Raw genomic sequence first — 14,099 nt, forward strand, 5'->3', positions numbered from 1 at the left:
GCCAACTTACAGAACCCTTTCTGTTACTAAGGGCGTCCGCCAAGGCTGTGTTTTGGCCCCAACACTTTTTTCACTGTTTGTAAACAGTGTGGGACAATCTCTGTGCGAAACCAGCTGATGCTCCTACGCTAGGCGGGGAAAAGGTAGCCACTTTTCTATTTGAAGATGATACCTTGCTGGTTTCTAAAACACCTGGAGGGCTCCAACAGTTACTAGATATGTTTCAAGACTTGTGATGACAAAGGCTTAGTAATAAACACAGCAAAAACTAAATTTATGGCACTGAATCCTCTCAAATCCTTTCAGGGCAGTCCAAGGCTTGGAGGCATTCAGCTTGAAAGGGTTAGTGCTATTGACTATCTGGGTTTAAGGATAGTAGAAAATCTGTCTCAGAAACCCCACATCAGTAAGATGATCTTGAACCATAAACAGCTGTCGGGGGCTCTTGGGAGAGAGCATCGATTGTCCCATAGCAAACCAATTGGCCCTGCACTCCAGATATGGGATGCTAAAGAGGTAAGCTCTGGGATGTTCGGTGCACAATTATGAGTCCTGGATCGTGTAGAGGAACTAAGTATCCTCAACTTCAACTATTTAAGAGGTTTAGGGATTTTACCCCAAAGCATTCCCCCTTTTCCCCTAATGTTCGATCTGGGCAGGCATTCCCTTGCTTCTAAAGTAAGATTATACCCTCTGCTATTTTGGCTTAAGATCAAAACAACTCCAAAACTATTGCTGTATTCTCATGCTTTATAGAACGCAAAATGCAGAGACAGCCAATAAAATCTGCTGGTTGAAGGGGGGTAAAGAGTTTGCTCTTAGCCATTGGGATGAGGGAGGCATGGGAAGCTAACGATCCCACCTTACTTCCCCGGAAATGTGACGTGAAGTACACCTATTGGGAGTGGGTATTGCAGGATGAACAAGGCTGAGGGGAAACTTACTTTGGATTTTATGGCACACAAACTAAATCGTTCCTCGGAAGGCTATCTTTTTTTTTTTTTTAAAGACCTTTATTGCAGAGTTACACAGTACACAGCTTTAAAGCCTACAACCCTACGGGCCGGCCGCGAAGGTTATACTTTTGCAGGTAATATGATCACACAGCCCTGTGCCGTCAACCCGGGGGTACGGCGGCGTTAACGGATGCAAGTGTATCCTGCTGAAGTGGAGGAAGTTGAAGGTCTCATTTTGTGTTTTAACACCACTATACATCATGAGTACAGTGCCCCAACAGGCGTAAAGAGGTCTAACATTCAAACTCCCCCCCCCCCCCCCAAACTACGGTCAACACTCAGAGCCCCCTCTGTATTGCATGTTCCGGTAGTGTATCTTCACGCCTTTCCCTGAGCACTTGAAGCAACAAGAGCAGCAGGATTTTACACCTCCCCGGGGTCCTCCTTTGCGACTGAGGGAGGCTCACAAATGCCCCCCCTGTACTCATTCCACTTGGACCACACCTCGACCCACTTACGTGGGCACTCTCTCGCCACGTAAACAGTCTTTTCCTGCAGCATGCACCAGTCCATATCAGTGTTCCAGTCTGACAGCTTAGGTGGCGTAGGACTTCCCCAGAGCCTAGCTATGTTTCTCTTCGCTACCACTTGCCCAAGCGTCACCCAGAGTCTCCCCTTCGGTGGCAGGTTCGATGGCTCCCATATATTGAGGAGGCACCTCTTAGCCTCCGGGCAGATTTCCACCTCCCACACCTCCTCCATGCACCGCACCACCCTTCGCCAGTACCTCTGAATCCTGGGGCAGCCCCACAACACATGGAAGAAGGTACCCGCGCCACCACACCCCCTCCTACAGAGTGCCGTGTCTGCCCTCCCCATCGAGTGGAGTCTCGTGCAGGAGATGTAAACTCTGTGTAAAATCTTCAGTTGGATAAGTCTCAGTCGGGCTGGTATCGCGACCTCGCGCGGGGAAGCCAGGGCATATAGCCACTCCTCGTCATCTATCTCCAGCCCTTCGGCTACCCATTTTTCTCTAAGGGGATTGAGCGTATCGGGGGGGTTATTGATGAGTTTTTTGTAAGTGAGGGATATGGCGTGTTCCGGGAGGTGACCGTCTAGCAGTCTATCTTCAAGCGGGGAGGCGTGTGGCAGTTTGGTCTCAGGTGGAATATTGGCCTGTAGGGAGTGATGCACCTGCAAATATCTAAAGTATTCGGTTTGCACCAGCTCATATGCATCTTGCATTTGGGCAAACGTGCGGACCCCCGTCGGGCCCCAGATGTCCTTAATTTGGGAGATGCCGATCAAGTCCCAGTTGCGGAATCCCTCGGTTCGCCCCAGTCTACCCAATTTTTCAGAGGCCCAGAGTGGCGTGGCCAACGTGAGGACTCCCGCCCAGCCGAGCTTCTTCTGTGCGATGTGCCAGATCTGGACCGAGTGGAGTGTAGGTCCCGTGAGGAGACGCACACCTCTTCTGGAATAAAGGGCTATTTCATAGTTCCCCCCAGGGAGCAACCATCTGTTCATGCCATAGGCTGGATCGTTACCATCTCCATATGTCCCTTGGTTGATCGCGGCTAGATGGGCTGCCCAGTAATACTTGCGGATGTCGGGGAGGGCTATTCCGCCGTCACACCAGCCCAGTGTGAGCTTGGCGAGTGAGATCCAGGGCAGCCCGGCCCAGAGGAGGTCGCGCAGTGCGGCCTCGATAGCCATGAAGTAGCCGTTTGGAACCTAGTCCGGGTAGTTTTGTAGCGCATAAAGAAACCGTGGGAGCGCTAACATCTTAAATAATGCCGCCCAGCAAGGACAGCGGTAGGTGCTGCCATGACTTGGCGTCCCGTTGGAGCCAAAGTAGCGGCGGCTTAAGGTTATGCTCATACAGCAGTGCCTTGTTAGCTGTGATGTACACTCCCAGGTACTTAAATCCGTCCTCTGCCACCTTAATAGGACAGGTGTCTGGTAGCCGCGGGGGGTCCCCTCGCAAGACGTACAGATGTGATTTGGCCCAATTGACCCGGAATCCAGAATTGAGCCCGAAACTAGCCAGTATGTCGAGCGCCACGATTATCGATCCTCGCGGCTTACAGAGATAAAGGAGTATGTCGTCGGCGTAGAGGGATATCCTATCCTCCCACCCCTCCGCCCATGCTATGCCCCTCAAGGCGGGATCTTGCCGTATCCAGGCCGCTAGTGGTTCCAGGGAGAGGGAAAAAAGAAGGGGAGAAAGGGGGCAGCCCTGCCACGTCCCTCTTCCCAGCGTGAAAACCTCTGACAGCCTATTGTTCACCAACACCTGCGCCAGGGGATCAGCATATAGTAGGCGCACCCAAGCTGTGAATTGAGGTCCAAAGCCCAGTTTGCGCAGGACTGCAAACATATATTGCCATTCCAGGGTGTCGAAGGCCATGGTGGCGTCCAAGGAGACCACCACCGCGTCCTCCTGCAATCTGTGGCGCTGCCCCAACACCCCATTCAGTCTCCTGATGTTGAGGGCCGTGTTGCGGTGGGGCATGAATCCCGACTGGTCGGGGTGGACTAATGAAGGGAGCACCGACTGAAGCCTATTGGCCAGCGTCTTTGCCAGTATTTTGGGCTCTGCGTTTAGAAGCGAGATCGGTCTGTATGATGAACAGGCGTCAGTGGGTTTCCCCTCCTTCGGTATTGCCACTATGGTCGCTATACGCTGATCCCGGGGTAGCATCCCCACTTCCCTGCTGTGGTCGAACATGAGTTTCAGGTGCTTACTAGTGACGTCCGGCCGGAGCTTGTATATCTCTATCGGGATGCCGTTGGGGCCGAGCGCCTTACCGGGGCGGAGGTCCCCTATCGCACGCTGCAGCTCGAGCTCGGTAATCGGGCTGTCCAGAGCCTCCCGATCTGCAGCCGACAGGATGGGCATGCGTATGTCGGTGAGGAGGTTCACGGAATCTTCCTCCGGCCGGTCCGACCCACGCCTGTAGACCTGCTGGTAGTGCCTAGCAAATTGATTGACTATTTCGCGGGGCTCAGTAATTACTCTCCTGGACTCGGTGCGTAACTCTGGCACCACCCTGCTGGCCTGTTGCTTCCTCTCGAGCCAGGCAATAAGTTTCCCGGCCTTATCTCCCTGGTCGTATATTCTGCCCAACTTGTGCAGAGCCATCGTCTGAGCCTCTTGGGTCACCAGTGCCTTGTACTCTGCCACCTTTAACTGCAGTGCGTGCCTAGCCTCCCGGTCCCCACTGGTCGGCGCCTCCCTTTCCAACACCTCCAAGTCTGCCTCCAGTGTCGCGACCTGTCACCATCGCTCCCGCCTTCTCACCGCTATAGCCAAAAGCGCCTCACCCCTTACCACGGGTTTGAATACCTCCCACAGGATGACAGGGGACTCAACCGACCCAGCATTCTCCTCGAAGTATTGCGAGATGGAATTGGAAACATGCTTCCTAGAGTCTTCCTGTTTTAAATGCCAAGGGTTAATTGGCGCCGTGCAGCCCTCACGGTTAGTCCCAAATGTAATGTGTGTACGAACCGGTGAGTGGTCAGAAATGCCTCTGGGCAGGAGCTCTGCCTCCAGCACAAGCATGTCTAGTTGCAGCAGGGTGAGGATGTAATCCAGTTGTGAGAAGGAATGATGCGCCCCCGAAAAGAAAGAAAACTGACTGTCGGTGGGATGGAGCAGGCGCCAGATGTCCGTTAGCCCGAAGGCCTCCAGTAAGTCCGCCAACCACCCCTGTCCCTGGGGCAGGTCCCTAGGGGGTTGCCTATCTCGGGTTCCCGATGCCACTGCGTTAAAGTCCCCTCCCAGCACTAGCTGACCCTCGGGACGGGAGAGGAGAAACGTGCTCAGGTCTGTAAAGGCCCGGGCCTGGAGGCCTGGCGGCCTGGCGGGACATAGACCGAGAGTAGGTTAAGCGCGCGGCCCTCCCAACGTCCAGACACAGCCGTGAAGCGACCCTGTGGGTCCGTCTTGGTGAGGTCTACATGGAGGGGCAGCGAGCGACGCAGGAGTATCCCCACCCCCCTCGACCCGGAGGTAAAACCTGAGTGTGCTGCCAGTGTGTAGCCATATCTATTCAGTGCCTTACAGACATTCCCCATCAAGTGTGTCTCTTGCAGGAGCACCACATCTGGCTGGTGCCGTTTGAGGAATTGTAGAACAATAGTGCGTTTGAGTTTGTCCCCTAGTCCATTAACATTCCAACTGAGGACCTTCAAGCTTTTTTCCCATCTCCTAGCCATAGCTGTCGCTTATCAGGGTGCCTCGTCCCACCACCCCAGCTGCATTCGTGCTACCACAGTTCGTGTGACCGTAAAGATCCCCAACTCCCGCCCCTCCCTGGTTCCCACCCTTTAATTGCATAGAGTGTACAGGACACAGGAATTAACAAACAGACCAGGCCATTTCCCCCCTGGCGGGTCAGACCCCAACATCCCTACCCCCCCCTGCAAAGAACAGACCCCCCCCTCTCTGCCCCCTGCTCCGTGGGCTCTGAAATACCCACCACCCCAATTAGCAGAGCGCCTGTCGCCCAACCCCACCCCGGAGGATCCTCCGAGTAACTCTACTTGGGTAGTCCGTGGGCCAGCCCCCTCCTGACCGCCCGTCCGTGGTGCCCCAATTCGGTAAGTCCCTCAGACCCATGGCGCCACATCTAAACAGTCCCGTGCGTGGGCAGACAGTCCCACCGCCCCGAGGGCCATCAAGTCTCACAGTCAAACCATACGTTATACTTTACTGTCTGACGTCTTCTCATCAGCGCTGTCGCGGGCTCATCTTGCTGCACTGTTTCTGGGTGAGTCCCAACGGGGACTGTTCGACCTGGAACACCAGGACCGCTGAGACAGCTCACCCCCATCCGCTCGCCCTGTCGCTGAGCCCGGGGAGGGCTGCCCTGTGCCCCTCCACTGGGCGTCGTCCCGCCGGGGAGCCTCCGCCGCCTCACCCACATCCAGCCAGTCCTGCACCGCCGCCGGTGAGGTGAAGAGGAGGGACCTACCGCCGGTTATGATCTTCAGTTTGGCGGGAAAGAACATCATGTACTTGATCCCACGCTCGCGCAACGCAGCCTTGACCCCTTGAAATGATCATCTTTTCTGCTGGACCTGGAGCGTGAAATCAGGAAAGAACCGGATCGTGGCCCCCTCATACTGTAGATCACTGTGTTGTCTCGCCGCCTGGAGGATAGCGTGGCGGTCCCGGTAATTCAGTATTTTTGCTATAATTGTCCGTGGCGGGGCCCCCGGCTTGGGCCTTGGGATCGGGGCTCTGTGCGCCCGCTCGATAGTGAAGAGCTTAGATAGGCGCTTGGGTTTCAGGTGGGTGAGAATCAAGTCCTCCAGAAAGAGCTCCACACAGTCCCCTTCATGTCCTTCTGCCACCCCCACCACGCGGATGTTGCTTCTACGGGCCCTACCTTCCTGGTCGTCGAGTCATAGGGCCATCAGCCGGTGTTGGTGTACGAGCTCATTGACCCTGCCCTCGAGCCGCTTCTCCGAGTCCTGCAGGGCCTTTATGTCTACCGCATTGGTCTTGGACCGGTCTGTGGTCTTCCCCAGGTCGGCGCGGAGCAGGTTCACCTCGATCGTGATCTTGTCCATTTTGGTCTCCAAGTTTGTACCCAGGGTTTGCATTGCGGCCATTATGGACGTCAGGGTAGGCTCCGCCGGACCTGCAGCCTCCTTCGCGGCCCTTCCCGGCTGCGGCATCGCCTTGGCTACTGTATACTGGTCCAGCTTGTTGGTCTGGGTCGCGGCGCCACCCTTAGGCCGCATGGCGTTCCGGATGCGTCTGGGGCCGATTGTGCCTCCGTCCGTAGCACCGCCCAGGCACCCCCGGGTCCGCTCCAGCTCCAATCCTGTCTGTATGGCGTGTCCTGTCCCCTCGGCGCTATCCAGGGATCAGCTCCGGGGGGGAGGGGGGAGCCTCTCGTCAGCAGTCGATCAGCCTAATATCCGGGTGCGAGTTGCGCCATCCCACGCCCCCAGCTCCCAACTGTAGGCTCACTCCCATCCACGATCGCGGGCCCCCACCTGTGATGCAGGGCACTCCACAGATGCTGCCCCAGCCGGTCCCTTCCCCTCGCTCCAGCCGCCGCTAAACACAAGATGGCCGTCCGTCGCACTACCAGGTGTGTCTGCTGACTGCCTCCGCCGTCCTGATAGCTCGCCTGCACTTTAGGCGTCTGGGTCCTGCCACCAGTGTATACGGGCCGCGCGAGTCCAGCGGCGGCCCGGCGCCTCAGGCGAGGCCTCGCCCCTCCTCGCTGCCGCCCCCCGGGGAACGTCGATTTGCAGGCCCGAAGCCGGGGCCTCGGGTGAAGCTGGGAGCCGTCACGGGGCTCCAGGGGCAAAGCGCCGGGCCGCCACCACCCGCCGTGGCCACCGTCACAAGCCGTCCGCAGGAGCGCTCGGAGCCACGATGTCGGGTCGCTGGGGCAGAGGGAGTCGGGGGGCCTTCACAGGCGACCCCCACAGCTCGGATGTGTAGCGGATGGAAGGGGACACCAACGGTCCCGGCAGAGCTCCGGGATCAGGCGGCCATTCCTCACGGCACCTGGCCACGCCCCCTCGGAAGGCTATCTTGACTTTATAGAACACCAGGGGGATAGGAAACTATATATCCAGTTCAGGTTTGGTACACTTCCCCTGAATGTTTTTAGCGGTAACTGAAATTGTAAGAATAAAGTGACCTTTAGCTGTCCGGGTTGTAAAATCCATCAAGAAACCCCACCCCACGTATTGTTCGCTTGTACACTATATATTACGCCAAGGAAAAACTGGCTTACTCCAATTTGCAAGCCAATAGGAACAGATAATTATCGGATTGCACTGAGAGTCTTGAAGTCTGATGCTAGGCTACTATTTGCTTGTGTGGTGGCAAAAATGTTGGGCCAAATGTGGGGTATCAGGGGTAGGGCCCAGAGGACGATTACCAAGTGAAGCTCTTCCTATGACATAGCTCTGTCAAGATGTCTTTATAGATAATACCTCTGTGGGGCCGATTATGTAGCTTTTTGCACACTTGTATTTTGCTGCTATTATAATGGGTTTTTATCGTAATGTATTTGATGATTTTTATACATTTTAATATTTGAATACAATTAATATTACATTTAAAACTTAAATTAATATGGTCTTATTGTATTTTTCAGGCCCGTTTTTTATATAGTTCACTATTGATTGTCATCAGTACAAATGAATTGATGTGTATAATTATTGCCTGCTTAAATTATGTTATTGATCAAAGCCAATTACAATTACCCTATTTATGACATGTATGTACCTCAAGCAATGACAACAATCTAGTATTGCTGCTATCCATCTTTTAAAGTGTTATAAGGCCGATGTATCAAAACGTTTCTTGAACTTTTACCGTCTTAGAAAGGCTTCGACTAAGATCTGCACTCTGCTGTACCATTTAATACAATTTCTGTACTGTAAGTGAACCTTTATGACTTTAAAGTCGAAATAAAGTATATAAGAAGAAGAGGCTACTGCTTTTTAGTTGAGGAGAACTGCTTGCAATCTGAATGCAGCCCGGGCTCTTCAACCTCCTCTGTGAGACCTATATTTCAATGCTTGAAATATCTTCAGGCTCAGCTTGAACATTCTGCTGGAATAACAAGTTGTGCTTTCTGTTGACTGCTGGGAACAGATTCAACTGATCAGAGAGCATCAGGCGTTTAGTAATGCAATGCAATTGCACATCATCAAAGCTGTTTGGGGCTGCTAATCTCAATTTTCTAATGCTTTCAGTGTCATTTCTCAAAGTGATACAAGAGCTGGATCTTCGACACCACCTTTGATGCCATATAAATCTGCAACTCCCACAGCTTCAATCTTCAAATCGCATTTTGGTGTCACCATCATTTACAGCTGGTTAGTACCAGCATCACTGCAACTAGTTGCAAAATCTCCAATTTTCCTGATGCAAGTGAGGCTTGTTAAACCTCACTTTCTACACCTATGGATTCTCTCTGCAACGCTGCAGATTTGAAAGCTTCCATCAGTTTCAGAATGAAATGAACTCAGTGAGATTAGAAAAAGACAACCAGTAGCTGCAGTTGTCGATCTTCATAACCATCTTAAGCCAATGCTATGCTTTTTTTGGTTTCTGTACCATGCTGCATGGTCAAAACTGGCAAGGCCTTTGTCTAGCTTTTCCATTTCTCAATTCACATAGATTTTTTGATGCATATTTTCCCTAGAATTATTCCTCTATGATTCTGCGCATTCTGTGTACTTTGCATGTTCTGCTTATGTGCCCTTCATTGCATTCATGTACATACTTTACTGTACATTATTCATCTAAAACTGGGTGTTTCATTTAGTATTCAGTTCACATTTACAAAATATAACATTTGGTTATAGACTGTTATTCACATATATTAATGTGATTTATAATGTGTATGAAACTTTTGTAAATGTGCCACATAATTCATATACTAATACTTGCATTTTACATTATCCAGCACACGGTATGGACTTTTCATATTAATCCGAAGAGTGCATTTAACTTGGAAGAAATACTGAATGAGGGCGATTTCCTACCATTTGACTCATTTGCACTCAAAATATGGGCTACAGCCATCACAACAATGGAACCTGCAGCTAACATTAGGCACCCAACATTACACACTAGAAAAAAGACCAGCTCTTTCAATATATTACAAAATGGGAAAACGTTGAAGGAACTATGTTACGGCTCTACACTACATTAACAGACATACTGTTTTCAGAACACACTGCATGCAATCTACATGGTTGGTGGAAAACCAGATTAGGCCTATCCATCCCCGATCAACATGCCTAAAAACAATGATATAGCACTACAAGAAGCCAGGTTCATATATAGTTACTTCAAAATTCTCTATTAATGGCATTGGTCACCAGCCAAGTGGTATGGAGCATGCATACACGCATCCTAATGCTGGAGATGTTCCGCTCCCGACTGCTACATAGCACATATCTTATGGGACTCTAGGTCTCACTCTCACGACTGGTGACCAATCTGGTGCTTGCTCCAGAACTAATTGGGGGTGCAAGCAGCACTGACGAGCAGACTGGCTTTACTTCATGACATCACAATCCCATTCTCAATGCCTCGCCATTCTGCCCGTTGGTTCTCCACTGAGCTGGCAGAAGTAGAAATACTGCGCCACAAGAAAACCACTACACCAACCTCCTACCGAACACGGCTCTTCGACATTCACAGTATGCCATCATTTGAAGTACTAACTCATTGACCAACTGCAGTGATTTGAGGAGACATGGGGTACATTCATCTGTCCCGGACCACCCCTGATTCAGGAACCACTATGTGGTACTCAAAGGACAGACTGCCCTGGATGTGGTCTAAACAAAGGTGGCCCACCATGGCGACCATACAGATCCCACGAAAAGGATATCATTCAATCATCTACATACATGGAGCGATACCAACATCCTTGAGAATGTAATTTGGAACTGGAAAGGACTACCCAGACTCCATGACTTCCAGCTGCCCTCAGATCAGGGCGACAGACTCGGGGGGGGGGAAGGGGAGGGGGGAAGGGGGGGGGGGGGGGGGGGGGGGGGGGAAGGCGGGGGGGGGGGGGGGTTAGCACCCAGTAACTGCCTAAGCAAATCAAAATGTTTTAGTATATTATTGTAACGATTATTACCCCGTGAGCTTACTGACAACAATTCTGTTTTTGTTGAAGGTACGCAGGCTACAAGCCACCTAATAAAAGCAGGTGCTAAAAAGGCTTAGCGAGGGCCTGGAAACAGGTAATGTGTAGGATGCTCCTGGGGTACAGTATGCCAGATTCCCTGGTTCGAGTTGGTACACTGGCTATGCCTGGAATTACAAAAAATAAAAAGTACAAGGATCTAAGCCTGTTTTTGAGCAAGGGAAGACAGGAAATATGAGTGAGATCTTCACACATGTGGAACAGACACTTTAAACAATAGATCAGTTTCACATGAAAACTCTAGTTTCGATAGTACTTAGAAAGCATTTCACTCTTTTTCCTCCAGACGAGCTCACAGATAGTGTACACAGAATCTTACCCTTTCTATAAGAATATCCATCCCACCTGCAACACTCACTTCCAAAAGAATGTGTAAAAGAACAGTGATTGTATGCCTTTAAACTAAAGGTATCAAAGATATTGACAACCTGAAAAAGGGGGTTACAAACTGACATTACGATCTCTTCTGATATAATTCCAAATCCTGGCCCGGCAATAACTCCAGGAAACCACAGGCACGGACCTCGGCGCACTCAGCACGAAGACATCAGGATAATGCCGAAAGCAGTGAAACTTTTATTGGTCAACAATCACCACCAAATGATCAGGCATAGTGCCTGCCATGACGCGTTTCGCTGGCATCACGCAAGCTTGATCACATGATGTGTCTCGTGATCTAACGGCAATTTAAATAGCAAAACAAGGCAGTAAAAGTGCTCAACTGCCTGTCAACACAAATAGACACCGTGAGAAAAAATAAAAGACAGGCTATATATCGGCAACATTTCTAATAGTTTAAAAATAGCTGAAAAGGCTGGAAGAATCAATCAGAATTATAAAAATACATCATTACAGCATAACTGATATTTACTAATGCATTTAAGAATTGGAGGTAATCCCCTGAGCATTAAATAAGAATATCAATGTAAATCTGTAAATAAGGTGCCAGTACATTAATCATTCCTGTAGTTGTAAGCCCACCATTATAAAATTAATACAATGCAAGTGCATGGATATTCAATAAAAGGACTATTACATAATTATATCGAGGCAAGAAGTAAAAAACAGCAATTAAATCACATATAGAATTAAATATAAATATAGATATCTAGAAACTCAGGCATCAACAAAGCAGGTAACCGATAGGTTCATTTTATTCAGGTCGTGTGTTCTATTTTAAACCGATTTTATGACTACTGCAATTTGATCGGCGCGAATATTTAAAACAACTACTTTGTTAGAACTGAGTAAGCTTTCATTTAAAGTGATTAGAGATATATGGCACTGTACTGGCTTGACTAGAGGATTGGAATGCATAATTAAGAGTTCTTCAACTTACTCTTTACATTCTTTGGATACATGCAGTGGCACTGTGTATTTACAGTCCATAATCATTGTCAACGTCTCACTGTCATTTGCTTCTTGGAATGGAGGTGTTCCACATACCAGCATGAAAAGAATGACTCCTAGACTCCATATATCTGAAAAGAAAAAGGACATTTATATGAAATGCAATCCATGTCAACAAAGAGTACAGCGCATAAGCCTAAAGCAACTTTGGTCATCGATTAACTTTGTATGTGGTTGCTTTACCATAGGATACCATATACATTTGTAGCTTGCTGTGCTACAGTTTTGGTTGAGTGATGTAGGGCATGGTTTCTTCCAGATGCATGAAGATTGAAGAGAAGGAACAATAGTGATGCAATGACCATGCAACTGGTTACATTTAGGAGAAATTCATTTTTCTGTAATAGTTATACATAAATCTGTGCTTCACTGTATATTGTATAATTCTACAATCTATCTCTTATTATTCCATAGCCCACCACTCCCCTTGAGACCCATACTAAGCGCTTTAGTTGTGCTAGGAAACTTCTTTTCCTTTGGCACCCCAATCCTCCCCTTCCTGCATCCTTCACCTTCTCGACTCATCCACTGCAGACTGAAATACTGTTTAGCGCCCCTTTCCCATTGAAATGGTTGCTTATCCCATTTGCATTCCCTTCAAGGTCTAGAATCGATCTAAAGTGGGATAAAAGCGGAATACAGATTCTACTTAAAGGACAAAAATAAGCAACCAGCACTTCTGAACTTCAGCCACAGCACTGCAAAAATAGTTGTTGCTGTCAAGCCTGTACCCAGTGTATCCATACTGTGTGAACGCTGCACTTCATCTCACCTCTTTATATGCTTCCAACAGCATATCACTCCCCAGTAATGTAATCTAATCTCCGATTAAGGCCATTATGAGACCCTTTTGACAACATGTTTTGCAGGAACTCCTTGGGTAATCTTACTGGCCAATCTGAGCACACCTCTGAATTAAGAATCTCCACTATATGGGTTATTGGTGCCACATGCCACAGTGGACCAGAAGATAGTCTTTTCAATGACACCAAAAGTTAGCCTGAGCCTAGAATAATGGGTAGGACCATCATCAGGGAATCTGTTGCACCGGTACTGCTCAACGGGCACAGTTTGTTTTGAGTCAACAAACTAGGTTCCAAACAATTAAAGTTAAATTCATAATTAGGGTTACAGTTGGAATACACTAAACCACCCTTTATGCCAATCCCTATCCCTCATAGGAGGTCTTTAGAACGAAGGCTCACTGACAGGCGGAGGACATCAATAAAAGACCGCTCAGAAGAGGATGTGGTAGGGTCATTCAAAAAGACTAAATGTCTCAGTGAGAAGGACGCTAAATTATTTTTGTTAGGGATATATATTCAATTTAAAATATTTAATTTCTGCAAGAAGTGAAACAATGATCGAAAGTATTTAACAGTTTCAAGAGCAAGTTTATAGCATACATCTTTTACCTGTGAAATGTCAGAAGGAGATTTCAAAATTCAGGCACTTCGCAGAATGTTTAAGGTAAGGTATCCATATTTAATCATAGGTGAGGAATTAAGAATTGGGCACAGTAGAACAATGTAAAAGCGAGAAATTCCTTGACCATACAGCAAAATCCCCAAAAGTAAACGAGTGAAACAATAAGCATCACTTTAGACCAGGAGATGCGTTGAAGCATACACAACGCCCTTGGCTGCTCATACTCCTAAAGAGATTGCCATGCAATTTTAGTGATCAAATTCTTGCAGTAGCTACATTTACAGTGGTCACTCCTAATTAAATAATTGAATGATTCTGCCCAGTGCAATACCTACTTATCTTTTGACCGTTTTACACAGACAAACAAAGAAGATGAAGGCATGCGTTTTGTGCTTGCCGTCACCTTTTCAAGGATACAAAAGATAAACAAAAAGGAGTCTTAGTGAATCAATATTAAACAGGTTCATAAGTAGCATAAAAACATGAAAAACGGAAAGGAGGGAGTAAGTTTATCATCATAATTTTTAGTTTTTCCATAGTGTCACTCTACAAGCATTTGTTATATGAAATTTGCAAATTATGGAGCTTT

General features: G+C 48.7%; 1 protein-coding gene across 1 annotated transcript in view; it reads right to left on the bottom strand.

Moving 5' to 3' along the window:
• Positions 1 to 14,099, bottom strand: part of SNRK (SNF related kinase) — a 170,224-nt gene that overhangs the window by 99,622 nt on the left and 56,503 nt on the right. The window contains exon 4 of the mRNA XM_085630605.1: positions 12,012 to 12,153. Within this exon, the coding sequence (XP_085486731.1) occupies positions 12,012 to 12,153 (142 nt within the window). The remainder of the gene's footprint in view (positions 1 to 12,011; positions 12,154 to 14,099) is intronic.

The sequence above is a fragment of the Triturus cristatus genome, chromosome 10 (assembly GCF_964204655.1).
Source record: "Triturus cristatus chromosome 10, aTriCri1.1, whole genome shotgun sequence".
Taxonomy (NCBI): Eukaryota; Metazoa; Chordata; class Amphibia; order Caudata; family Salamandridae; genus Triturus; species Triturus cristatus.